The 27,983-nt window shown below is 46.0% G+C and overlaps 1 protein-coding gene across 5 annotated transcripts in view; it reads left to right on the forward strand.

Moving 5' to 3' along the window:
* The window catches only part of LOC109254156 (voltage-dependent R-type calcium channel subunit alpha-1E), a 294,088-nt gene that overhangs the window by 188,072 nt on the left and 78,033 nt on the right, over positions 1 to 27,983 (forward strand). For 4 of the 5 annotated variants that reach the window (XM_019427913.2, XM_053909169.1, XM_019427864.2 and 1 more), the window contains exons 7-20: positions 5,233 to 5,348; positions 9,674 to 9,727; positions 10,584 to 10,673; positions 12,175 to 12,384; positions 13,122 to 13,234; positions 14,935 to 15,047; positions 15,403 to 15,534; positions 16,014 to 16,086; positions 17,906 to 18,023; positions 19,819 to 19,886; positions 20,643 to 20,740; positions 24,911 to 24,967; positions 26,094 to 26,741; positions 27,172 to 27,485. In XM_019427913.2, coding sequence (XP_019283458.2) covers positions 5,233 to 5,348; positions 9,674 to 9,727; positions 10,584 to 10,673; positions 12,175 to 12,384; positions 13,122 to 13,234; positions 14,935 to 15,047; positions 15,403 to 15,534; positions 16,014 to 16,086; positions 17,906 to 18,023; positions 19,819 to 19,886; positions 20,643 to 20,740; positions 24,911 to 24,967; positions 26,094 to 26,741; positions 27,172 to 27,485 — 2,204 coding nt within the window. The remainder of the gene's footprint in view (positions 1 to 5,232; positions 5,349 to 9,673; positions 9,728 to 10,583; positions 10,674 to 12,174; positions 12,385 to 13,121; positions 13,235 to 14,934; positions 15,048 to 15,402; positions 15,535 to 16,013; positions 16,087 to 17,905; positions 18,024 to 19,818; positions 19,887 to 20,642; positions 20,741 to 24,910; positions 24,968 to 26,093; positions 26,742 to 27,171; positions 27,486 to 27,983) is intronic. The other variant, XM_053909167.1, reaches the window with a different exon arrangement.

Consider the following 27,983-nt stretch of genomic DNA (forward strand, 5'->3'; position numbering starts at 1 on the left):
GTGACAGTAGAGGAGAGCAGGAAAGCCAGCTGAAGAGACCCGGAGCCAGGAAACTGCCAAACATGCAAGGAGGCTAGACTGGGGTTTGTTGGTCTCCTTCACGGAAAATCAAGGTATGTGGTCATTTTGGGGGCCAGGTAGAAGTGACGCACTGTGTACTTCGTACACTAATTCTATGGAGATCTTCGTGGAGACGAACAAAAGAACAGTGGTGGCAGCATCCAGGAGTTACCTGGCAACTGCTGCTCTCTGGCTTGTTCACCTGCCTCCCTTTGAGTCAGTGCAGAGACGGAACGTTTCTTCATTTGAGCCTTTGGGAACCAGGGTAGAGCTATCAGTATGCTCTCCAAGTCAGCCTGGATATTTTTAATTAACAAAAAAATCTATTGGACATATACCATGTGCCAGGCCTAGTCTAGTCTGGGAGGATACAGAGTTGAGTAAGACATGGAATATTTTCACAAGAGGCTCGCATAGAGGGAGAGGCAGTCACATGTACAGCTTACCACAGTGAAGCCTGGCTGTGAGATGAACTGTAAAGGCACAGAGGAAAGAATGGAGGCTGGAGACTGGGAAAGGGAGAGAGGGAGAGGAGAGGAAAGCTGAACAGAAGAAGTGACATTTCACACTGGACTTGGAGAAGGATTTTGACAGATTTGGGCAGATAAGAAGAGAAACAGTGTGGACCAAGCCTTGATAGCCATACTGCATTCTCCAGAACAGGGAGATGGGTGCTGCCGCTGGAGCATGGCCGTGGTGACTGCAGGCAGGTGGGCGGGTGGGAATGATGGGAGGTGAGGTTTGGAGGAAAGGTTAGGATCAGGCTGTGAAAAACCGTGAAGGTCATGTTAAGTGTTTGTACTTCATTTAGCAGAGGGTGGAGGAGGCTGTGGAGGAGCAGGGGAAGAATAGGAAGAAAATGGAATGTATAGGATCTGAGGGTCATGGTTCCTTTTAGTGACTCTGTGTCCTTGGATGCTTGCTCTCTCACAGGGCCACTTAACTCTCCTTAGATTTAGTGCTCTGAGCTAGAAAATGGTGATGTTGGTAATAATGCTTATCCTTGATGCTAAAGGATTATTGTGTTCCTCTGCTCATAGCCTGCTTAAATCCTCCTTTTTTCAAGGTCTTCCTCAAAATATTACCTCCTTGTTAAACCTTCCCGGATCCCTAGAGTGTATTTGAAAAATCAAGACACATACATATGAAACAATAAAGAAAACAGCATATAAATATGCCATTGGACTAGGGAGACATGTGTGCCGCATGAAGAGCTTGGGCTCTTAGAGCAGACAGGCTTAGGGTCCAATCCTGGATCTGCTTCTTACTTAAATTATCACAAGTTGTTTAACTTTTCTTTTCTTTTCTTTCTTTTTTTTTTTTTTTTTTTGAGAGAGCACGAGAGTGAGAGCGTGAGCAAGTGGGGGGGGGGGGGAGCGCAGAGAGAGAGGGAGACACAGAATCTGAAGCAGGCTCCGAGCTCCAGCTGTCAGCACAGAGCCTGACATGGGGCTCAAACCCGTGAACCATGAGATCATGACCTGAGCCAAAGTCAGATGCTCAACTGACTAAGCCACTCAGGCGCCCCATTTAACTTTTAAATTGGGGACAAAAATACCTGTTCCACCTTCTTCTCAGAGTGATTATAAAAAAATATGAGCAAAATGTATGAAGGTGCTCAGAAACTAGAAAGGGCCTCACAAGTGCTACTCACTGTGATTATTGTTTTAGGTTTAGAAGTGATCAGATCTAATGTGTGTTTTAGAAAGAGTGAGTGAGATGGATAAAACGAAGAGAAGAGAAACAGGTGGTTGCGAGACCATGTAAGTGCTATTGCAATAATCCAGGCATAAAATGATGAGGTCCTGGACCAAGGCAGTTAGGACAAAGAGGAAAGGTTGATCCAAGTGCTGTTTTGAAGATAGAACCAACAGAACATGGCACACTAATTGGACAGGAAGGATAGAAAGAAAACAAAGAGCCAAAGGTAAAAACCTTGATAGATGGTGTTACCATGAACCAATCCAACCCCTTGTTTCTTTCTAATTGTTGACATCCAGGGAAGAAGGCAAGGAAAGGCTGTGCCCCACGGCTTGTATTCTGTTATTCTGACTCTCAATGGCCCTGGACTCTTCATTTTGACTGTCTCCCTCTCCATTCCCCCAAAACAGTGTTAATAGAACCATCTGAACCTGAAGACAAGCTCATGATTTCTCCTTTTAATATGCCTTATTCCCATGCCCTCAGCCTGACCATGACCATGATAAGGTGTCTGTGCCAAGGAATCCATCTATCTTGGTAGGAGAGGGTGAATGAGGTGCCTCCTCTTCCTCTGCCCTGGGGCTGTGACACATCCCTCAACCCCTGGCTGGTATCTTCCTCCCTGGATATGAGCAATGTTTTATTTTGGAAGAAAAATTACGCTCAGAGACTGAGTTTGACTTTTCCAGCAATTTATTTAACGAAAGTTCACTGCAGGAATTTGACAAGCCAATAGTACACAGGATAATTTCTGTTAATAAGCCAATAAAGAAATAACATACTCACCGGGGCGCCTGTGTGGCTTAGTCGGTTGAGCGTCCAACTTCAGCTCAAGTCATGATCTCGTGGTTTGTGGGTTCAAGCCCCGCATCCGGCTCTGTGCTAACAGCTTAGAGCCCGGAGCCTGCTTTGGATTCTGTGTCTTCTCCTCTCTCTGCCCCTCCCATGCTCATGCTTTGTCTCTCTGTCTCTCAATAATAAATACACGCTAAGAAAAAAAAATTTTTTTAGAGAAATAACATACTCGAAATCAATGATAGATCAATCACACTGTTGTTCCAGGCAAGAGGAGGTGAAAGGAATAAAGTGCAAATTTAGTTGAGGTGTACCTTTATACAAGTTGGTACTGGGGAGAGACAGCTTAGCCAAACTGGGAGCTGACGTCCAGGTACTAGTGCAAAAGTAAAAGCCCCGTGTGGCTGGAGCATGTTGCTATGGAATGGGGCCTGGTGTTGATGGGCAAGATGATCTTCATGGGGCCTCTGCACAACTCATCACTGCCTGTAAGTGACACCTTTACAGATGTAAAGTTTTATTCAACTTACTACTGGAAGCCCTAGCCACAGAAGTCAGACAAGAACAAGAAATCAAAGTCATGGAAATTGGTAAGGAAGAAGTAAAACTTTCACTATTTGCAGATGACATGATGCTATATACAGAACACCCTCAAGACTCCCTCAAGAAACTACTAGAACTGATCAGTGAATTCAGTAAAGTCCCAGGATACAAAACCTATATACCGATATCCATTGCATTTCTATACACTAATAATGAAATAACAGAAAGAGAAAGTAAGATAACAATCCCATTTACAGTTGCACCGAAAATAATACCATACCTAGGAATAAACTTAACAAATGAGGTGAAAGACCTGGCTTCTGAAAACTATAAAACATTGATGCAAGAAGTTGAAGAGGACAAAAAGAAATAGAGAGACATTCCATGCTCACAGATTGGGAGAACAAATACTGTTAAAATGTCTATACTACCCAAAGTAATCTACAGATTTAACGAAATCCCTATCAAAATACCAACAGCATTTTTCACAGAGACAGAACAAACAATTCTAACATTTGTATGGAAACACCAGAAACTAATATGACACTGTATGCTAGTTGGAATTAAAATAAACTTCAAAACAAAAGTGTCACTGTTACCAAGGCTGGAGCTGATTGCCCAAGATCTTCAAGAAGCTATCTTAGATCAGCAAAGTATAGCCTTGCTCAGACCAAGCACTCTTGGGTCATCCTCACAAATTCTGCATTCATAGGCTAATGTGCCCTTGCCATAGTTGTTTCTTCATATGCTTTTATTGTTAAGCCCCCAGTGTGGCCCCTCAGCAGCTGAGCGACTGAGTTCTGATACGTGAGAACAGAGATGATGACACCCGGAGACAGCTTACTTCATTCTTAAAGCAAAGCAACTTTCCTTCGAAATACAACTTTTTACAGTGGGTGCTGGGCTCCCTCATTGTCAGGCTGAAGCTCTCTAGTTGTGGGGAGCACCTTGACTAAGGGCAACAGCTTCCAGGTAGTAGGGACCATACCTGAGCCGAGGCTGGAGAGGCACTACACTACTAAGGGCATTGTAGCCTGGAGGGGTGTTTGATGAGAAGGGCCTTGGTAGAGGTGGTTGCTAGAGAGGCCTATTAGCAAATGAATATTTCTTTAACCCCATTTGCTCAGCCATTGAATTTGCTCATCTTCCTCTCTACCAGGAAACCCTTGTGTCTCTTTTCCCTTTCCACGCCACCCACCCTCTCCCCCCCACCCGCCACCCAGGGGTTTAGTCTTTTCATTGTCTTGTGCCACAGAGTGGCTCTGGTCCCTTGCACCTGTCAGTGGACTGTGTCTTCTCCCTGACCCTGACCTTGGCTTTCCATCTATCTCATTATCTCCTCTCATATCCCTCCCATCTTCCTACTCTCTTTCTTTTGGAGCCAAGTGCCCTTCCCGTGTCCTTCCCTTTCCTATTTAACCTCCACTAGCCATCTTCACACAGCACTCAGTCCTTCAAGGCATTGGTGTCAATGGTCTTCAGTGGCAGCCCTCATAGAGTGTCACAGGATGCAGGATGCCAGAGGAAGCACGGCACTATGGTTAGACTTTAGATCCCAGCAAGTTACTTCCCTTCTCTAATCCTTGGTTTCCCCAAGGATTAGAGGGAATTTTAATAGTTAAGTAGGAATTTTAATAGTACTTATTACTTCACATGGTGACTGTAATGGATTAAATTAGAGTCCATGGGTATGAAAAACTTCATATAGGGCTGGCACATAATTGGTCCATATAGATTAATCACTGTTGTTATTAAAAGCATAAAGGGTAGGTGTGCCCCTCAGGAGGGTTAAGGGCCTTATGTTGTAGCTGGGGAAACAGAACATAGCATTTTGAACCCTAGTTTGTCACCTGACTAAGAAAGTACCTTTCAAAATAGAGCAAGCAGAGGGTGTTAGTGATGACTGGGATGAAACTGATCTGGGAAAGCTTCTTGAGTGAGGCCGAACAAAGTATGTTTCTGAACAGCATTTTAAGGAGGTGATAGTTGCAGCCTGGAACAAAGCAAAGGGGAAATGGAGCATAGAGAGTCACCTGCTCAAACACTCTCTTGCTCCTACTTGCTTCACCCTTCCTTTTAGTCACGGCATTACCCCAGTTCACTGCTTATGAATCTCATCCTTCTCATCCACAGGGAATTTGCCAAAGAGAGAGAGAGAGTGGAGAACCGGAGAGCTTTCATGAAATTGCGGCGGCAGCAGCAGATTGAGCGTGAGCTGAATGGGTACCGCGCCTGGATAGACAAAGCAGGTGAGGCCTGGCAGGCTGCACAGACATCAGTGTAGATATCCCCCTGAGCACCCCCGGTGCCTCCATTCACAGGAGCAGCCTTGGCCAGAGCAGAGAGTAGCTCTGGATGCCTCACCGGCTTTGTGGGCTCCATGCTGGTCCCTCTTTCTTCCTCGGGGACTAAGTGTTCCTATTCTTCTACCGAACACCTTCACGAGGCTCACAGTTTAGCAAGGTGAACTGAATGAAAGGTAACATAGCTAGCTCCTGGAGCTGGGTTGGGTGGGTGACATTGTACACTACTGCTGATAATTATAATGACCACCAGCAGCAGCAACAACAGTCCATTCATTCCACAAATATTTGAGCGCTTGCTTTGTGCCAGCCCCTGTCCTAGGTACTTGAGATACAGCAATGAACCAAACAGACCACCAGCTCACCAAAGCCCCTTTCATGTGAAGCCCATTCCCCTCTATTGGAGAAGGCAGTGATAAACAAAATAATAAATGAATAACTTGTAAGAAGGTGATAAGTACCATGGAAAACAGATCAAGGTAGGGTTATGGGGTGTAGGGTAGGTTGTGTTTTGAAATAGGGAGATCAGGGAGACCCTTTTGGGGAGAGACTTGAAGGAGTTGAGGTGGTAAGTCATGGGAAGGTCTGAGGAGGATATCTCAGTGCTAAGACTCTAGTATGGAAGCAAGCCAGGAATATTCCAGGAATAGAAAGAAGAATGAGTAAAGGGAGAGGGGCAGGAAGACAGGGTGGGGCCAGTGATGAGAGGAGTGGACAGAACTTATGGGCCGTTGTAAGGGTTCGGGGCTGTGCTGTTAGTGATGCAAGAACCATTGGAGGGTTTGGAGCTGAGGTGGGGCATGGTCTGATTGAAGGTTTTGAGGGGGCCCTTTGGCTGCTACATTGAGACTACACTGTAGGAGGGCAAGGTCAGAAGCAGGGGACCGACGGCGAGGCCACTGCAGTGAGACGGGTAATACCTGATGGTGAGAAGTGGTGATTCCTATTTCCTGAGCTATCACCAGTTCCTCACTATGAGGCTCCGCCTTGAGGATAGGTCCAAACCTATCATGATTTTGTTAACCCACAGAACCACCAGCTTCAAGTTTGACTGTGGCTCAGCTGCTCATGAAGGGGTATCGATCACCGCATATCTGTCAGTAAAATGGATGCACTTGCTTTCCTTATTATTTTAAAGATTACATTGCATTGGTGTTATATATCTTTATTTTCATCCTGAGCAAAGAGGAATTTATTTTAATAAAAAGATACACATGACAGCATTTTTCCCCCTCTATTCTTGGTAGAAAGCATAGCACAGATGTGAGGTCTCTCCAGAAAAATTTGGAATATGATTTGATGCTTAGTTGCCTGAGACTTATTCTTCCATAGCAGCTTAGGAATGACACCATGGCAGTCCTCTTCTACCCACCAAGACAAAAAAGCTCTGTCTCAGCTCTGGAGTCAACTTTTGATCATCTGTCAGGGATGAGAGAGTACGTATGATTAAAAGTGCCATTTCAAAGCCAGACAATAAGCACCTCCCATTTAGGACCATCTGCATTTCTTCGCTGCTTCTAGAAGCATGTACCATACCCACTGACTATACTTTCAATTTGCCCTTTCTCCCCCGAGGTTCTCGGGTAGGGGTGAATGTGAACCTCTCCTCCTTTCCAGAATGTTAACTCAGCCTTACTGAGCAGATTTGTCTCCAGGTCTGGCAGGCAGCTTGAAGTTCCCCACTGTCCTTGGCTTCCTGGGTGGAGGAGCCATCTGACAGACCACCCCAGGGAGCAGTCTGGCAGCAGAACTGGAAAAGAATGTTGCCCGCGCTGTCCATGACCCGACTCGTGGTCAGGCAGCACAGGACGCTGTTCTTTGTGGCTCTGCTTTTCAGATACATGCAGAATTCCAAGGCTCCACTTTCTTCCAGTTGGCAAAGCCAGCTCTCTCCTTCTAAGAAAAAAGACGCACTGCAACGTCAGATTGGGCTTCCTGGCCCTTCCCTTTGCAAATGGGGTGTGAGTGAATCAGAGACATATGGGTTACATTTCCCTGGAAAGAGACTCTCAAGTTCGAGAGAGAACTTGGCAAAAGGCTATGGGGGAAGGTGGGGGCAGCTTCCGCACATCCAGAGCCCTCAAGCACTTCCCAGAGATACTCAGCAGCACCACGCACCCTCCTTCTGCCTTGGGGGTCCTCAGATTAGCCCACCCAGCACCCAGGCACGGTACAGAGCAGATGTGCCTCCCTGGCTGAGGTCATTCATGTTGCTATGAGGTATTTTAACGAGTACCTAATCTTTAAATGATGTCCTCTGAACAACGTGTGCTGTAAATGACTTTAAAACCTCTATGTCTGCATAAAGGAGCATCTCACCAATAACATTTAACCTGTTAACTTAGAGTTTTGCCAGAGGCTGTACTAAAAAGGAAAGCTAAACATTTATGCCTTGGTATAATAGCTATTCTGAGTGGTACCCTCCGAGCTTCAAAATGTTCCCCTCCCTGGGAAATACATTATATGCTCTCAGTTTTATATGCAGGTGGAATTATGGTAATGACTTTACCCTCTTCTGCTTGTCCTTTTACTTGTTACAATTGCTTAAATGAAACCATCATTTAATAGGGACTGCTGCAAGCTTTTCCCCAGCAGCTGGGATCTTAAGGACTGATGGCTTCCAGCTTCCAGCTTCCTGCCTATGGCTGAGGTTGGGGTGAGGATTAAACTCACCTGCATCACTCCCAATGGAGACACAGAATCCTGTCAGATATGGGACAGAAGGGCTAGTTTGTAAGTTTGGAGGAATTCTAGTGAGGTTTATCCTAACAAGTCTTACTAGAAAATAGCCCACTAGTGATGATACCTCCCTGGAATACAGGACTGTTCCTTGGGAGGTCAAGAGGAAAATCCAAGGAACCATTTGATTCTTTTCCAAATACTGACAACCAGACACAGCATTCCAACACTGGCCAGTCCTTCAGTTCTCCAACTGGGTATCCAAAAATTCAATTCAATTCTGACACTAAACACCATCAGAAGTTAGTGCAGATCCCACAGATTAGGGACTCAGTCCCACAAGCCTGCCATCATTTCACACACCAGCCACAAGTGGAGTCCCCAAGTGACTTGCATTTTTACCCACTCAGCTGCCAATTTAGAGGGTTCCAGGTTGATCATTCCTTGAATGATTTCCAGAACTCAGGAAAGCTATACTTCCTATCACCAGTTTATTACAAAGGATCCAACTCAGGAATAACCAAATGGAAGAGATTCCTCGGGTAAGGTGGAGGGTAGAGGGGGACACAAACTCTCCATGCCCCTTTCAGGCATGTTACTCTCCCAGCACCTTGACATATTCACTAACTCCGAAGCTCCTTGAGCCCCCTCATGGAGGGTTTGTTGTTGTTGTTGTTGTTGTTTTTCCTGAAGATTCCATTATGTAGACATACTTGATTAAATCATTGGGCATTGGTGATTGTGCATTCTCCAGCCTCTCTCCCATCATGGGAACTGGGAGGGGGAATGAGGCTGAAAGTTATAACCTAATCATATGGTTGGTTTTTCTGGTGACCGATGCAGATCCTTAAGTAATGTAGGCATCGTCGACATTGAGTTGTCTAATTAGCATACAGAAGACAGTAAATTCCAAGGGTTTTTGGAGCTCTGTGCCAGGAAGGTGGACAAAAACCAGATATTTATTTTTCGTTCTTTCAGAGGGCCAAATTCGCGACAGACCTGAGCCTCTTTTGCCCAAGCAAGGCAGACTGTAGTGTGGGGGTAAGAGGAAGCAAGCCCACAAGATGCCATTAGCATCTTCCGCTGCTCCTCCTCAAAGAAGTAGACTGGCTGGAGCTCAAAACATGGTTTTATCTCCTGAACGAGGCAGTAGATGTTGCCCTGGTATGCCTTGTATGTGCTGCCGACAAGAAAAACCAAGGAAGCGCCTACTGCTAGAAAAAGTTTAAAGAACCTGGATAGAAGGAAAAAAATAGAAATGGAAAATTTTCATTGCTATCAGTTTAGGAGATTTTGGTTAGAAAGAGGTAAGTTCTTCCTCTCAACAAGTATTACCTGACACAGGGCTGAATTTTAACAGTCAACCTCCAAGTGCCCCCTTACTACAAGAACTTCCTTTCTGTTCTCATCTGCACTTGGGAGCTCCCTCTGTGACCCTTGATGTCTTTCTGAAGCTGGTGCCTGCATGGAGCTATGAACTCTTTGCTCTCTCTCTGTTGCCCTGGGGCCACAGCTGGCCCTAGAGGATTTTTCATCTTGTGAAATAATTTGACATTTACAGATAATTTACTAAACCATTTATTTCCATATAGAGGAAGTCATGCTTGCTGAAGAAAATAAAAACGCTGGAACGTCAGCCTTAGAAGGTAAGGAAGTGCTCCAACACTTTACTGCATTTGCGCCCTCTTACGCTGTGGCAATCTCTTGATCAAAAGAGAAAGAAATAAAAAGAGTGGTGCTCTGGGATTTGAAATGAAAGTCTCTCTGTCATAAAATCCCTCATGCTTTAAAATGAAGGGAATTGAGTCATGGATTTAAATGCTTTTTGAAGTGATGAAAATAAACTCCAAGAGCTGCTTTGTTCTAGGGCGTGTGATTGCTACTGTGCAATGAAAAGACCATCATACAACCAGTGGCATGGAAAGGGATCTTCTTTGAAAATTTGCAGGGATCGTCTTGGGACCACTTTCATTAGCAGGAAGTGGCATTATTTTGTTTTTTATTTTTTTAACGTTTATTTATTATTGAGAGATAGACAGAGACAGAGCATGAGCAGGGGAGGGGCAGAGGGAGAGGGAGATACAGAATCTGAAGCAGGCTCCAGGCTTTGAGCTGTCAGCACAGAGCCCAATGCGGGGCTCGAACTCATGAACCGTGAGATCATGACCTGAGCCGAAGTCAGATGCTTAACCGACTGAGCCACCCAGGTGCCCCAGGAAGTGGTATTGTTTATGAAGAACCAGAACAAATAGATATGGAGTGCCTATTTACAACTGCGTGTAGATAGGGTCTGGCAAGGATTCTGGAGCACATGTGTTTCAAGGTGCTGCTGAGCACACAAGTCATGTTTCTATAGACATTCGTGACTTCTGTAACCATGGCTCAGCTGTTTCAAGGCAGTCGCCTGTGTCAAGAGGCCTCTGGCACACAGTCCTCAGCTTTGACCTGAATGATCTGATTGTTCTTGTGTTCTTTCACTGGACTTCCCCTTCCCTGGTACAGTGCTTCGAAGGGCAACCATCAAAAGGAGCCGGACAGAGGCCATGACTCGAGACTCCAGCGATGAGCACTGTGTTGATATCTCCTCTGTGGGTGAGTGGAACCAGTTAGATCTTCTTTTATTGGTCTGAATCTTCTATGTAAAGAAATATCATGTCTTTTGAGAAGCGCCACAAAGAGGAACAGAATCCAAAGAATCCAGAAAAAGAGAAAGTCTTAGAAATCTAATAGATGACAGTGAGTTGCAGAGAAAAATGGACCATGGGGTTGAGGGCTAAGAATCCAACCAGATTCTTCAAGTGTGTCAGATGTATCCCTTTTACATATATATATACTTTCTGTCCTGAATGTGATAATGAGAACCCACTTTGGGATATTGTTCAGAAGATCCTGAGGATCTGATGCTTCTAGTGACCCCCATTTGAGAACCTGGAATCATTTGCTTAGCCACAGTGGCACCTACCTACTTCCATGTGATGTTTAAACAGATTGTTACTGACAACCCTTAAAAACCCTCTTCAATCCCAGGTTCCCAGACACTCTGGTCGATGCAGATTTTACCTCCCCAGAAAAAGGGAAGGATCTCACTTCAACCTTTTTAAAAATATATATATATTATCAAATTGGCTTCCATACAACACCCAGTGCTCATCCCAACAAGTGCCCTCCTCATCGCCCATCACCCACTTTCCCCTCTCCCTCACCTCCCCCATCAACCTCAGTTTGTTTTCTGTATTTAAGAGTCTCTAATGGTTTGCCTCCCTCCCTATCTGTTAGTAACTTTTTCTCCCCTTCCCTTCCCCCTGGTCTTCTGTTAAGTTGCTCAAGATCCACATATGAGTGAAAACATATAGTATCTGTCTTTATCTGACTGACTTGTTTCACTTAGCATGATACCCTCCAGTTCCATCCACATTGCTGCAAATGGCAGGATTTCATTCTTTCTCATTGCCAAGTAGCATTCCATTACACACACACACACACACACACACACACACACACACACACCCCCCACATCTTTATCCATTCGTCAGTTGATGGACATTTAGGCTCTTTCTATAATTTGGCTATCGTTGAAAGCATCGCTGTAAATATTGGGGTATGTATGCCCCTATGCTTCGGCTTTCCTGTATTCCTTGGGTAAATTCCTAGCAGTGCTATTGCTGGGTCATAGGGTAAAAGCAGAAGAGTTGTACAGAGCTCATTGCTGCTTTAGGCTGCCAGTGGTAGAAATACCACAAATGCAGCCAATTGACTCCAATGCCTGAAGCATATTTAAAAGGAAAGGCCAGAAAGAAGCTTAATCTATGAAAAACATAAACATCATCCTGTTAGGATTCAGAACACTGGATGTATGTTTCATGTCATGCCCGGGGAATCTTTTGGTTTCCTAAAACTGAGAGTGTCCAGTGAGGATAACTAGGGATCTCTGCTATGGAAACACTTAGCCCATATCAAGGGGATTCCTTGGGCCTGCAACATGGTGGTCACTGAGCCGACTGAAGCTGTCCGTCTCCCCCTTTGAAGGCCCCCTTGCCATGGAGGGTGATCTGTTGTGCAGCCTCATTCTTCTTCTGTACTTGTCTCCCCTTAGGCACACCTCTTGCCCGAGCCAGCATCAAAAGTGCAAAGGTGGATGGGGCCTCCTATTTCCGGCACAAAGAAAGGCTTCTGCGCATCTCTATCCGCCACATGGTCAAATCCCAGGTGTTTTACTGGATTGTGTTGAGCCTTGTGGCTCTCAACACTGCCTGTGTGGCCATCGTCCATCATAACCAGCCCCAGTGGCTCACCCATCTCCTCTGTAAGTGAATAGTGACTACTGGCTGTCACAGGTGCTGCCGAATTGGAGTGTGAATGTAAGAGAGCAGGCATCCTGCTGGACCTGGCAGTGTTCTGTGAGGGAGGCTAGAGTTGTCCTCAAGGGGTTGGGATATCACATGACCATTCCCCTTGTGATTCATCATTGAACCACTAACTTATTGAGAAGTCAATAAGATAGTGTTAGCCTTGGGTACTTTAAAGCCTTCACTTAGGCTCAATGGTGTAGGCTCAGTGGTGTAGCGAGTTTGGTCACCTAAGTCCTGGGGAGAAAGTTCTTAGAGCAATGGTTACCTCCAGTAGACCAATAAGGGAACTTATAGGTCAGCTCTGAGTAAGGCTGCCACTGGGTGTCAGTGAAGATCCAGGATGCTGTCACAGTTGGGTGTGTATAGGTCGAATCCGGCTCTTGCATCAAAGCCATGGTAAAGCTCTTTCTTTCTCTCCTGAGAGCTGTATACCATTTAAAGGATAGTGACAAATCCACCTATTGAAAAAGAGCAAAGCTAATATGCGGAGTGTGCCTGGGACTCCCAGATCAGAGTGTACGCAGGTATCATCAAGTTTTGCCTGGCTTTGACCTGACACGGTCAGCGAATGTCTTTGCATCATGGGTCCTGCTGGTGTTGAGGGCTCTTCTGTAGGTGAAAGTGTCGGGCTGGGGCATGCAGGAGCCCATGCCATCTATGGAACAAAGGCTTCTTCTTTTGATGCTTTCAGACTATGCAGAATTTCTGTTTCTGGGACTGTTCCTCTTGGAGATGTCCTTGAAGATGTATGGCATGGGGCCTCGACTTTACTTTCACTCTTCATTCAACTGTTTTGATTTTGGGGTAAGAGCTTTGGAGCCCGCCTGTCCTCCTGCTTCGTGTTGATATGCCACGGTTTGAGATAAGCAGCTTGCTCCATTGCTCAGCATGAAGCACTGAAATCAGAATTTATAAAAGGGGAATAAGTAAGTTAGCTACAGGGAGGTCAGGAATGAGTGAATCCTTCCCACTGTAGGGTTGGTTTGTTTGTTTTTTTAAAGCTCTTTTACTTTTAATGTTTTTATTGAAGTATAACACGTATACCATGGTGTACACTTAAGTGGATAGCTGTATGAATTTAACAGATCTACCCATAGTAAGTTTTGAACCACTTATTGTCTTGGGGGAAGCCTGAGAGAGAACAAAGGAACTGATTCCAGAAGGTGGTTCAGTAAAAAAAAAAAAAAAAAGAAAAAAAAAAAAGAAAAAAAAGAGAGAGAGAGAGAAGCTTATATATTTGTGTATTTTTTAGTTCAGTTTAAAATTGGGAAAGTTACCTAGATATACCGTCATGCAAGCGTGCACACACACACACATGCACACATACACACACACACACACACACACACTTGTATTAGCAAGTTCCCACATAGACTATTTCATCCAGTGTTCACTTCCTAAATACTGTTGATATATAAATGTGTTGATATATAAATGTTTGCCTTCAAGATGTTTTGACATACATTTTTGTCCTCCACTGCTTTGGGGACTCCTAATCACTCTATTACATATCAGGAATTATCTTTCTCATTTGAAAATGAGTAAATAGAGAACATCGTGTGCAAGTTCACATAGCCAGTTAGCAGCAGAACTAGGTTGCAAAACTTTGGGTTCCTGAACCACTTCTCTTTCTGCCAAGCCCACTTCTGTTCCTGCCAAATCTTCAGTTATGTGCTAACGATTTTGAGCACTTGCCAATCTGCATTTTAACTTGGAACATATGCTTCTGGGTACGGGCAATTTTCAGGCATAACAGCTAGTGAAAGACCATTCCCTCTCTACATACTTCTCAGCATTGCAGTGAGGATTAATTTTTGTTATTTGTCCTAGAGCACTGTGTAGAATATAGTAGACATTCAGTGAAAATATAATGAAAACAAAAGCCAAAATGTTAATTTGACACTAGTCCTTCCCACGGCAATCAGATTCTGTGCCACCAAGTAGTACTGTCACATTGGGGTACATGGGACCTGTGTGGCTAAAAGATGCTTCACATATAGGTGAATGAACCTTGTTAGTGCTTCTTGTTAGTGCTTCTTGTTAGTGCTAAATTCTCGGATGGTGAGAGAATGTGGACGTTCTCTGAGGTTTTTACATTGGGATGCAACCTGCATTAACTCAAATTTGTTTCTTTGCTTTGAGTATCACTCTTTTGTCTGTCTGTTCAAGGAGTTACTGTGTAAGAACGCTTGTGGCTATCAAATTTGTGCAGAGGCACACTGGCTCTTGTAGTTTTCACCAAGGACAAAACAGCAGTCAGTGAACCAATCTCCAGCATGAAGGATTGAAGTCAGGAAGAGGAGTGGAGAGAAGTGGGGAGGGAGGCAGTAGAGTCTCATTTTCCTTTGGCAGCCTTCACAAATAGGTAGTCCTGTTGGAGCTGTGCCGGGTGGGGTGGGGAGAGTTTCAATTTCACTGTAGCCCAATAAAAAGTGCTGACTGCTGAATGCCAGAAGGCTCTGCTCTTCTCCTCCTCCTCACTGTGGCTGGGTTTGGCTCTTTAGGTCACAGTGGGCAGTATCTTTGAAGTGGTCTGGGCAATCTTCAGACCTGGTACATCTTTTGGAATCAGTGTCTTGCGAGCTCTCCGGCTTCTAAGAATATTTAAAATAACCAAGTAAGTGATCATAAACTGGACTCTTCCCAACCACCTGTGAGAGCGGAAGCTTCTCTCTCCCTTATTATATTATATTTCCTTCCATCCCCTGTTCTCCCTCGCCATATGTTCCCCTTCCCTACCATGTCCCCGCTCCATTCTTCAGTTCCTCCTTCCCCAAATATCAAACCAGAAAAGTATCTATGACGCCAGATCCCATGTCACATTCCCAAGGGGAGCCTCATTGTTGCTGACATCTCTCCTTCACACAAATATACAAATGCAGCACATTTCATACACTACCAGGCAGATTCCCAGCTGGATTGGGGATAAGTTTATATTCAGTGTTCACTGCTACAGTGTTTGGGTTTTGTAGGTATTGGGCATCTCTGCGAAATCTGGTGGTCTCCTTGATGAGTTCTATGAAGTCTATCATCAGTTTGCTCTTCCTCCTCTTCCTCTTCATCGTTGTCTTTGCTCTCCTAGGAATGCAGCTGTTTGGCGGCAGGTAAGCACCAATGAACTTTCCATCCAAAGGAGCCTCAAAACCCAGTCTTCAGCCTGTGAGCACTCGGGTTTCTAATTTGATCACCAAGATATCATCTTGTTTGCTTTTTTCCATGGCCCATCAACCACTGAGTGTGTGTGGTGGTCTCTGTTTTTAACCTTTTCACACTGTACAGGATTCTGGTTCTGGAAAAGACCCCTCTCTTGGGAACTGTCCCTGAAATGTACAGCATGGGGCCTTATAACTCAGGGTCAGCCCAAACCCTATCTCATTATCCATGCCCTTCAAAGTGCACAGTGCATCAGTAATAGCCACTAATAATGCCATCTTCATAAGTTACATTGAATAGGGAGAAATGAAGGAAGAAGAGGATGTGGAGAAAGAGTAAAAGAAGTGATAAAAAGGGAACAATCTCAGGAAGGGAAAAACTTGGTATGTGAGATTTTCATTTTATTCTTCTCTCTGAACTTCTTTCTCAGGTTTAACTTTAATGATGGGACTCCTTCAGCAAACTTTGACACCTTTCCGGCAGCCATCATGACTGTATTCCAGGTATGAGGCCAACTGGCAGGTAAAAATGTTAAGTAAGATCTTTTGGAGCTCACACTGAAAAATGGTGATATGTTAATAGAATCCTACTTTTCCTTTCCAGGCTCATCCCAGGCAACTGGGATTCTTGTTGAATAATTATCAACACAATAATTCCTAGAATTTCTGTAACTACGTTCTTACCAATAATGGAAGAGCTCTATTATAACTACCTGATTGGCCTTTTCCCCATACTTGTGAGTTTGCAAGAGATATTAAGGCAAAGACATTCAGTAACTTATGGTATTTATGACCACCATCAAGTGGGCTTTATTCCAGGAATGCAAGGATGGTTTGATATCCATACATCAATTGATGTGATATACCACATTAACAAAATAAAGGATAAAAGTCATATGATTATTTTAATAGATGCAGAAAAAGCATGTAACAAAATTTAACATTCATTCATGATAAAACTCTCAACAAAGTGTATATAGGAGGAACATACCTCAACATAATAAAGGCCATATATGACAAACCCACAGCCAAATCATACTCACTGGTGAAAAGCTAAAACCTTTTTCTCTAAGACTAGGAACAAGACAAAGATGTCTACTTGCACCACTTTTTTTAATGTTTACTGTTATTTTATTTATTTTATTTTATCTTATTTTTAAATTTTAGTTAGCCAACATACAGTGCAATATTGGTTTTAGAAGGAAAATTCAGTGATTCATCACTTAACATACAACACCCAGTGCTCATCACAAGTGCCCTCCCTAATACCCATCACCATCTAGCCCATCCCCCACACACCTCCCTCCATCAACCCTCAGTTTGTTCTCTATTGTTAAGAGTCTCTTGTGGTTTGTTTCCCTCTCTCCTCTTTTTCCTCCCCCTACCATATGTTCATCTGTTTTGTTGATGAGTGAAATCATATGGTATTTGTCATTCTCTGATGTGTCTTACTTAGCATAATACCTTCTAGCTCCATCCACATCATTGCAAAATCAAGATTTTCTTTTTTTTGATGGTTGAGTAATATTCCATTGTATCTATGTAGCACATCTTCTTTATCCATGCATCAATCGATGGACATTTGGGCTCTCTCCATAGCTTGGCAATTGTTGATAATGCCTACTTGCACCACTTTTATCCTACATAGTACTGGAAGTCCTAGCCACCGCAGTCAGACAAGAAAAAGAGGTAAAAGTCATCCAAATTGGTAAGGAAGAAGTAAAACTGTCATATCACATTTATGGTTTTCTAAAATTGGAAGCATCTTCTAACCCATGTGTCCATTTAATGAATTATGTTTTCCACCCACCCCCACTATCCCCCCCCCACAAAAAAAAATTTTTAAATCACGGGGGCAAACTCAAAAATAAATAATGCCGAGTGCTATAGAAAACACTGTTTAGCTGGAATCTGAGGCTGAACCAGAACCCAGGTTTCCAGAACTGGAGCCCATGAGGCTCTTTCTAATAATGCTGCTATCTCAAGAACTATACACTTGGCTCCCCTGGCATAGTCTGGTAGTGACCAGACCACTTGATCTGTGTGATTACCATAGACTTGGCAAAGCTGGAGATGGAGGGAGTCTGTAGTCTGAGGAATAGAATCTTTCCTTTTGATGCTTTCTTTCTATTTTTCAATGCCTTTCTTCCTTATCAGAAGAAAGTTTAGAATTGCTCATAAAAATGACTTTATTTTTTTCCCTGAAGAATAGCCAAGCAAGAGGTAGATGGAAAAAACCTAGGCGAGAATTTTCCTTTTTGCATTAGCCCCATTTTTTCAACCAACCCAGGTCTCTGACTTGCCTATTGTTTGCTTTGCCTAGATCCTAACAGGTGAGGACTGGAATGAGGTTATGTACAATGGGATCCGCTCCCAGGGTGGAGTTAGCTCAGGCATGTGGTCAGCTATCTATTTCATTGTGCTCACCTTGTTTGGAAACTGTATCCTTTTTAAGATGCTCCTCTTTGTGCTCTTTGCCTGCCTGGACCAGCATTTGAGGAGTGTGGTGATGGTGGTAGAGGTGGGTGGGTTTTTTTTAGGGCATCAGGGTAGCATTGGGGTGGATATAGTTCAGTGCACTAAGAGAAATAAGGATTCTGATTTTAAGGAAATTGTACAGTAGTTGGGTCAAGAAGACAAATATAAACAAGAAGATAAAATATTATCTATATCTACAACATACACAAATAATAACTTATGAGGCTCTTACATTGAACAGTTGGAGATGCTATCAGCTGGGGAAAATAAGAGTTGACAAAGATAACTGTAGGCTGAAATAGTGGCCACACTGTAATACTAATAAATTAATTACATGTTAATATAGAATAGGACTGGTCACATAGTAAGCTTTCAAAAATATTAGTACTATGACTAATACTAATACTCCTAAGCATAGCCAACATTTATTGTATTTGTGCTATTCATGAGACCCTGTGCTAAGTGTTTTACAGGTACTATTTCATCTAATCCTTACCTTACCATTTAATCCTTAAGACTTAGATGAACTAACTTGACCAAAGTCAAACAATTATTAAATTATAAAGGGAGACTGGAAATTGAGTCCATTTAATTCCCAAACCTATGTCTGGTCATAATATATAGACTAGGAAGATTTATGTTTTAATCCCAACAATTCAGTTTACCAGCTGTGTGGCCTTGGGAAAGTCCCTTAATCTCTCTGAACTTCTAGTTTTCACATCTGTGGGGAGGATGACAGCATTTACCCCTTTGTTGTGCATAGTAAATGATATAATTTCCTTGGATGCACCTTATAAACTGTGAACTTCTACACAATCATTAAATGTTTTGGGGGAATGAGATTTGCCTTAAAATGGGATTGGTGGAGTGAAAAAGGAGAGCCATGTGATATAGCTGGACTTTGGCTTTTCCCATAGCCTCACAGAGAGAAGATACTCCTTTAAGTTATCTGCTGTGAAAATTTCTAGGGGTCAGAGCAGACTATGAACCAAACATGAGAAACCCATAAAAAGAAAGTTAATGCAGTGCATCACAGAAACAGAAGGTCAGTTTGTCACAATGGCACCTTGATTTTCCTATTACGCTGAGGGTAGTTAGACCTGGACTTTTATGCTGGAACCACTTCTGTGTTCCACAACACATGGACCCCAAAAACAGTTGGAAAATTGGGACTTCAGAGGTTAGAGGTTGGAATAGAAATAGGTTCTATAATGACCTTGTGTGCTCTGTGACATTTTTGTTAAATGAAATATGGAAGGCTTCCAGGATAAGAAGAATGAGAGAAATAAGTTAGCATCCCATTATTGAGAACCAATCAGTGATGGAGCTGTGGAATCTCATTTCTTTTCGTCTTTAAGAACAGAGTAGTAGGATTGGTCTAGGTGGGCTTCAGTTCCAGCCTCTCAGAAAGGAGACGTGAGCTCCTGCATTGAGCTCCCTGTTGTCATGTTGTTCAGCCGATCTCTATTCAGTAAGCTGTGAGGAGAGGCCATAGCTATCTAAAGGCCTCCTTATTCCACCTTGGCCCCTGAGTGGTTGGATTTAGCTATTTCTTTGTCCTATGCAAAGAGAAGATAAGTGGAAGAGGGAATATATGTTCCCCTTCAGACAGGGCTGCATAACCCCTGCTTAATCAATGCTTTGGGGTAACTTCTGTTCCTGCTGGTATCCCAGGCAGGAAAGACCTAGAGATGCCGTCTCAGTCTTGCTGAAGCCTTTTGTTTTTCTTACTCACCCGTCCTTAACTCATCACCCCAGACACACTGCTGAATGTGTTCTTGGCCATTGCTGTAGACAATCTGGCCAATGCCCAAGAGCTGACCAAGGTAAGCATTCTCTGGGGATCTGATGGTTCTCTAATGCCATTGGGCACTTCATCAACTGGGTAGATGATGAAATGGGAATGATATATCTGTTTTGCATACCTCACAGGATTATTGTTAGGATCAAGTGAAATAATGTATGTGAAAAACAGAGCAGGCTAAGTAAGATGTGTGTTCTTAGTAGCTCTAGTCATTTCACCTGAACTGGCTTTCCCCAGTGTCATCACAAAGAGGAGACATTTACAACAGGAATATAGGTGAGGGGATGGGGTCCCTGCCTGATCACTTGGGATGATGCCACTCAGCTTGGCAGAGGAGAGGGCATGAGTAGAGGCACAGTCTCAGCATTTTACTTCACGGGGTTCTGCCTAGAAGGGCCCTGCTCCATCACTTCCAGATACTGCAGAACATCTGAGAGGTGTTGGCTCTAGCTTCTGACCTCCATAGCTATGGGTAGCTCCACTGAGGGCTAGGAGCTTGGGGTAGAATTCTATGGATTTCCTGAAGAATTGTGAGGAAACCTTTGGGGCAAGGTGGAAACCAGAAACTGGCCATGCCAGGGCTGAAAGGGTTCTGTTTCCAAAAGGGCCTGGCGCCTGGCCTCCTGAAGTCTCTGAGCCAACCCACCTCAAACTGCCTTGGTTAACCTCTTCTCCTGCCTTCCTCATTTCACCTGGTCTCCAGAACTTGGGGGGAGAGCCAAGGCAGCTATTCTCCTTCACGGGGATACCAGCAAACCCATCCCTGTTCTGTGTCTAGGATGAACAAGAAGAAGAGGAGGCCTTCAACCAGAAACATGCGTTGCAGAAGGCCAAGGAGGTCAGCCCGATGTCTGCACCCAACATGCCTTCTATCGAGTGAGTTGGCTGTCCCCACTTCAGTGACCCCTGGGCTCCTGTGCTAACAGCCAATTAATTCATCAACTCAGAATGGTGTATTATCAGAGGATGCCTACTCCATGCCAGGAGATGTCCTGTGAATATAGCAGTGACCAAGATGAAGTATCTGTTCTCCCAGAGCTTTTATTTCAGTGAGCTAGATAAGAAACATACGTAAATAATTTTAGACAGTGATAATTGCAGTAAGGTAAATAAAACAGGGTAATAGTGCAGAGGAATAAGAATTGGGCGGAGTACTTATAGGCAGTCTGGGAGGGATTCCTTGACGAGGTGATATTCAAGCAGAGATCTAAATATGGAGAAGGCAGTCATGTAAAATTATGAAGGAAGAGTGTTCTCCAGCAAGGTGCAGTGAGGCTGATATGCAGGGAGCAAAGAAGACTAGGAGACAAGGCCAGGGAGATCCTGAAGGACCAGGTAAAGGATTTTAGCTTTTATTCTAGTGGCAACCATGGAAGGTCTAAAGTGGAAGGATGGGTATGACATGATTTACACTGATAGTAGGTCACTCTTCCCTGAGAGTGGATTTGTAGGGGCCAAGAGTGGAGGTGGGGAGACAGATTTGGCCATTAGAGTAAAGTAGGTGACATATGATGGTAGTTGAGACCATCGTAGCCATGGAGGAGATGAGAAGCAATCACATTCAGTCTGTGCTTTGGAAAGAGAACCAACGGGAAGAGGTGATAGATTAAATGTCATGGGGGTGGGGATAAAAAAATATTTCTCTCAAGTTTTAAGGTTTGATGCCTAAGCAACTGGGTAGATGGTGGTGGTATTTACTGATAGTCTAGAGAACAGTGCAAGATTCATTTTGGCCACATTAAATTTGAGATACTTAGAGGACATCCAAGTGAGGATGTTGAATAGGCCATTGGTTACATGAGTCTGAAGCTTAGAAGAGAAGTCAGGGTTAGAAATAAAGATTTGGGGGGAGCCATTTGTGTTTGGATGGCATTAAACTCTCAGCATGAGTGAGCTGGCATGGAGTGAATCGTAGTGGAGACAGAGCTGCTAAGGACAGAAACCCAGAGCACTCCTTTGCCTCAAGGTCCAGCAGATGAGAAACCTGCAGAGGAGACTGATGGGGGCAATTAGGAGTAGGAAGAAAGAACAAGGAAGGGTCATGTCCTGGAGACCTGGAGAAGAAAACTCTTCAAGAAGTAGCGACTGGACAGTACAGCTAACTACTGTTGAGAGATCACATGAGATGAGGACAGAGAAGGGACCATTTCTTTTGGCAAAATGAAAGTTGTTGTGGACCTTCAGTTTCAGTGGCCCGGTGGGAACAGAATCCAGATGGAATGAATTAGGGGGAGGATGAGAGATTAGAGAGTGGAGCAGCAAGTATAGACTTTGAGGATCCAAGTCTGAACCTGTGGTTGCTGGTAGAACTAGCAGGAACTAGCAGGGTGTGGGCCCTGTGTGGAGCTGGAAGAAGGTGTTGGAGGAAGGGCTGAGAATCCCTGTTGTGACTTCTGAGCCTGTGCAAGGCCTATGTGGGCATCCCTGGGGATCGATGGGGAGACTTTGAGACCCCTGGTAGGTATAACTCTATCCTGACACCAGACCCCGTTATCTATTCCCTGAAGCTGGTAAAGGAGGAGCCTTTCTTTGCCAAGTGCTCATGGGAAGGTCTCTGAATGTCTGCTGCCTTTCCCTGTAGAGGCATTCTTGGTTTTATGTGGGGGTCTCCTTCCCCTGGATGATCCTCATCTTGCCCTCACCTTTCAGAACTGAAGGTTTGGCCTCTCAGCCCCTTCTTTGTGCGTGAGAAAATACTGCCCTGAAAATTTGTTAAAGATTGATGGAGAAAGGCAGAACAACTCCTTCCTCTCTGGAATAATCTCTGGGCCTTGAGTAGTTCTTTCCCCACCTTCCTTGCACTCGTGAGTTTGGGTTAAAAATACACACACACACACAGGTATGCAAACATGCTGGTGGGTAGGGCTGGCTGTCACTTCGGAGTGGGTGGTTCTATTTACTGAGATGAGGAAGCCTGAGGAAGAGTGGGTTTGGAGACGTGAGTTGGGAAGATGCTTGGCCCAGAGTAGAAACTCACTATTTATAGAATGAAAGAATGAATGAAATGCTGGTAGGGCATAGGGCTGTAGGCAGTGAGCTGTGTGTGTATCTGGGCCTGGAGAGGTGGAGGAAGGTGCTGTAACTCTCCACGATGAACAGAGATACGGCTCTGGTTGCAGTACGTTGCTGTAGGGTATGTGCTGCTGCTGGGAACTATGTCAAGGTGGGTGTGTGCTGCTGGGGAGGGCAAACGAGACCCCTGATTTCTGGGCTGCTGTATAACCAAGGTGTGGCTGTCTATAAAGAAACATGAAAAGCGTGTTGTTACAAATCAGAAGGTCTGAGGGCTGGTTCTGTAACTCACATGCTCAGTATACTTGGAGAGAGAGCCACTTAGGATTCTAGAATGTCTGTTTCCCCATCTTTGAAATGGAAAGAACGCCAGCTGCCCTTCCTGATCCACAAGGTTCATGTAAGGTGTATGTGAGGTCACATATGCATGAGTTGGGAGATATGTCGATGCTTCTCTGTATGATTTTAAGAATGAAGGTATATTCATGATGGGGTGTGAATTTGGATCTTCGTACGTGTGAATGGAGGAGTGAAGAGGAGTTTGAAGTGTATCTGATTTGTGTGGGAATTAAAAGTTGGGTCTCTCTTTGACTGGTCTGTGTATGTGTGTGTGTGTGTGTGTGTGTGTGTGTGTGTGTGTGTGTGTGTGTGTGCGCGCGCGCGCACCTGTGTGCATTCACAAGAAAGAGAATTCTTCCATGTACTTAAACTCTTACACATGTGCTTCTGGAGAACGGCTATTTGAGTATTTGAGAATTTGCAAATAGACGGCAGAATCTGCCTTCTCTAGTGGGTGTGCATGCTGCCTGGCTAGTGTGTGTGCTTCTATTTCTATATGCTACCCATGCTCCTTGGCACCACCAGCCCACGTGTGCCTTATTGCATTGCAGCTGCCTGTGCTGAAGGGTGCATGCAGACGGGGGGCTCACAGGCATCTCCACTCTGTGGATGCGTGTACACATTGTGCCTCTTCCAGATGCCAAGCGAGGCTCCAACCAGCTGCCTCTACTCCCTCCGCCCACCCACATGTCAGGCTCCCCTGTGCATGTGAGACATGGCAGTTGAGCAGTGCCGCTTTACCTAGCATGTTCTCCATTGGTCAGGGAGGGCGCAGCACTTGCCAGCCTCCTAGGTCTAGTCAGGGGCCCACTGGGCCAAACTGGGGCTGTCAGCCCGGGACTTGGGGCGAGCTCACTCCACAGGTGTCCCAGATGTGTTGTCCTCTACCTGAGCATTGATCTTGCAGTGACGGCTTTGTTTGTACGAGTCCTTTTTGCCTTTGTGGGTGATTCCCACACCCTGCCTGTCTGACCTTCTATCGAGCTTGTAAACAAAAGGAAACAGCATGTGTATGTCTGTAGAAAGATTTTTTTTTCCCCCTGTGCATGACTAAGAAGGTTATTACTGTGTTTTACCTGGATGAACAGATGGAACCTGGAAGACCTCTGGCCAGGGTCACTGTGTTGCACAGTTGCAGGGGACATGGCACATATCTTGAAGTACATGGACAGCAGCTCATGGAGTGGTGACCCTGCCTCTGGCCATGGGCTACTGTGTGGCTTTGATGGTGTGCATGGCAAAGCATTTGTTCTTGCATATTTTACAGTGATTGGAGTGATGAGTTGTGAAGTCACACCCCTGTGAATATCCTGGAAATGATGGAGGGAAATACAACTTTCATGCAAGTTTATGCGGTTTCCAGAATAGCTCTCTTGAAGGGTATTTAGGTACTGGTGTGAGTGCCGGGCATGATGATCAAGCACCTGAAGCTACGTACTCTACGAAATGACATATCCATTGTGTCCCTGCATGTACGCTTCAAAAACTAGATCCGCGTGTTTGCATAGAGTAAGAATCAAAGGTCACTCCCTTGGCAAATTGAAGGTCGGGAGTCTACGGAGGGCAGCAGGCATGTGGAGAACGTACGGGCACGTAGAGGACTCTGTGCCTCTTCCTGAAAATTGGCTGGTGGCTGTGGGGCTTGTGGTTCCAGGAGGTTGGGGTGAACTGAACCTGTTCGTTTTTCTTTCCCAGAAGAGACAGAAGGAGAAGACACCACATGTCGATGTGGGAGCCACGCAGCAGCCACCTGTATGTGTGTACCGGTCTGCGTGTTTGTGAGTGGTTATGTGTGTGTGTAGGGACACCGTGTCTTTGTTCTCACCACACAGTGGGCAGAGTGGCACTGGGTGTGTATGTCAGTGTGCGTTGTGGTGTGCGCGTGTGTTCCGTGCACATGGTTTGTGGACACTATCCTCTGCACCTTCCGACATGTGCTTATATCAGTGTGTGTCTAAGGTATGTGACCCTGTGTGTTGTTCACTCCTCTGCGCGGCCTGTGAGTGGGCACGCGTTGGTGTGGGTAATTGGTGTTGGTGGGTGTGCCTTGCACGTAGGCAGTTGTGTACAGCCAGGTGTGGGCCTCAGTGAGGATGCGTGTGGGCACATGTGAGTGAAAGAGTAGGTGACTACCCTTCCGCCCGTGTGAGCCCACTCCCGCGTGCTCTCCTGCGTGCATATGTCTGCGTGTTCCTGCCGCCACATGAGATGTTCAGCAGCGGCTTGGAGAATGAGCTGCTGGTGGGCTCTACACGTGCAGCCTGTGGCTTTTATCAGCTGTTGTGGAAGAGATCCACGGCACTCTTATTTTTTGAGGGGGATGACTCCGTGGGTCTGCCTGTCACTGCCGTCCGTCATCCTCCAAGAGTAGCCCACCATTGCGCCTTTCAGCCTGTGCTATCCCAGGCTGTCATCTGAGGGACCAAAGACAGGGAGAGTAGGAGGAAGAAAGATCTCTGACCTTGAATTAAGGGCCAGTGGTGAGCAGAGGGTGGGTACAGGTTGGTGCCCTGAGAGCAAAGGAGAACAGGGGAGTGAAAACCTGGTAAGCCTTCTACTCCTCTCCTGCAGGCCCTGGGGGCTCAGTCCTAGGCTGATCCCTGCCCGCCCTTCGACTACTGCAGAGCAGGGATTAGGGTGGGAAGCCCCACACACCAGGAGGCACTGGTCCAACCACCTACTCGTGCGTGGCCCACTCGGCTCCTTGCATCTCTCTGTGCTTCCTGTCTGCAGGTCCTAGGCTCTCCCGTTTGCTGCCCCCCATGTGTCCCACCCCTTTCCCGTGGCTACTGAGGGCTGGTCTACACCCTTGTGGCTCCCTCCCTGGCCTTCAGCAGTCAGCTCCTGACCGTGGTCCTCACCCTTTCCTCTTTGGCAGGAGGGAGCGGAGGCGCCGGCACCACATGTCAGTGTGGGAGCAGCGCACCAGCCAGCTGAGAAGGCACATGCAGATGTCTAGCCAGGAGGCCCTCAACAAAGAGGAGGCCCCACCAATGAACCCCCTCAACCCCCTCAACCCGCTGAGCCCCCTCAACCCACTCAACGCCCACCCGAGCCTCTACCGGAGACCCAGACCCATTGAGGGCCTGGGCCTGGGCCTGGAGAAATGTGAGGAGGAGCGCATTAGCCGCGGGGGGTCCCTCAAGGGGGACGGAGGGGACCTGCCGAGTGCCTTGGACAACCAGAGGAGCCCCTTGTCCTTGGGCAAACGGGAGCCACCATGGCTGGCCAGGCCATGTCATGGGAACTGTGATTCGACCCAGCAGGAGGCTGGGGGAGGGGAGACTGTGGTGACCTTCGAGGACCGGGCCAGGCACAGGCAGAGCCAGCGGCGCAGCAGGCACCGTCGTGTCAGGACCGAAGGCAAGGAACCCTCCTCCACCTCCCGGAGCAGGTCTGCCAGCCAGGAGCGGAGTCTGGATGAAGGGGTGCCCACCGAGGGGGAGAAGGACCGCGAGCCCAGGGCCAGCCACGGGGGCAAGGAACCCACAATCCAGGAAGAGGAAAGAGGCCAAGACTTAAGGAGGTAAGTTAGCCGCAGGAGTGCCCTGGAGGCATAGAGCCCTCCTGGTGTTAAGGATGCTTCAGTACAATCCCGCCTGGCCCTCACTTTTCCCTTTTATAAAATGGAAATGATACTGACACAACCTTTATAAGGCATGTGTAAATATGACACACAGTGGGCTCTGTCCCCCTGAAACCCAGAGACTGGTCTTCTAGGGCATCTCCTGTTGGGTGTGGGTCATAGGTGGATGGATGGGAATAAGGCACGGACAGCGCCCGTGGGTCTTAGCTCCTCTCTGCCTGGGTGGGTGGGGGTGAGAGGCAGCAGATGCCATGCTCTGAGCGAGGCTCCTTGCGCTTCCCCCCACTTTCCCTCTTGCCTGGCTCACCAGCCACTTTAGAACATCTTCTTCTGATCTGAGCACCAGCCGTCTCCTCCTCTGTCTCCGCAGGACCAACAGTCTGATGGTGCCCAGAGGCTCTGGGCTGGCAGGAGCCCTTGATGAGGCCAACACGCCCTTAGTCCAGCCGCAGCCAGAGTTGGAAATGGGGAAGGACACGGCTCTGACAGAGCAGGAGCCGGAGGGCAGCAGTGAGCAAGCTCTGCTGGGGGATGTGCAGTTGGACATGGGCCGGGCCATCAGTCAGAGTGAGCCCGACCTCTCCTGTGTCACGGCCAACACGGACAAGGCCACCACTGAGAGTACCAGCGTCACCGTCGCCATCCCCGACGTGGGCCCCTTGGTGGACTCAACTGTGGTTCACAGTGAGAACACAAGTCCCTGTCCCCCTTCACCCTCACCACCCATCCCACCCAGGGCTGGGGACAGTTATGGCTCCGGAGTCGCTCAGTAAAGCTACGTGAAAAACCCCACCAGCAGGACGAAATCATTCTTCAGCAAGGAAACAATAGGAGCAGTTTTATCTAGGTTTGCAGGAAAAATAAGTTAGAATTTTCTCCATCTTTAGTTTTATCTGTAAAATTTGCTTACGCCTTGGCCCCTGTGACCATCATAGAGACGTCAGAGAGATCACATGTGGTTTTGTAGCCAGATGTATATACGTGGCTATTTGATCTATCGTGTGAACACTCAATGGCACTCTCCAGGACCTCGGAGGGGCCATGTCACCCGGACAAGTTAGGGAACCCATGTGGAGCAGGAGATGGTCCAGACCGCTTAGTGTGTGGCTTCCAAACCTGTTTCTCCTGAGGCCTCAGTTTGTCAACCCTAAAGTGAAGCACTGAACTGGGTGATCACAGAGG

Source organism: Panthera pardus, unplaced genomic scaffold (assembly GCF_024362965.1).
Source record: "Panthera pardus isolate Hobbes unplaced genomic scaffold, ASM2436296v1 HiC_scaffold_21, whole genome shotgun sequence".
NCBI classification, from domain to species: domain Eukaryota; kingdom Metazoa; phylum Chordata; class Mammalia; order Carnivora; family Felidae; genus Panthera; species Panthera pardus.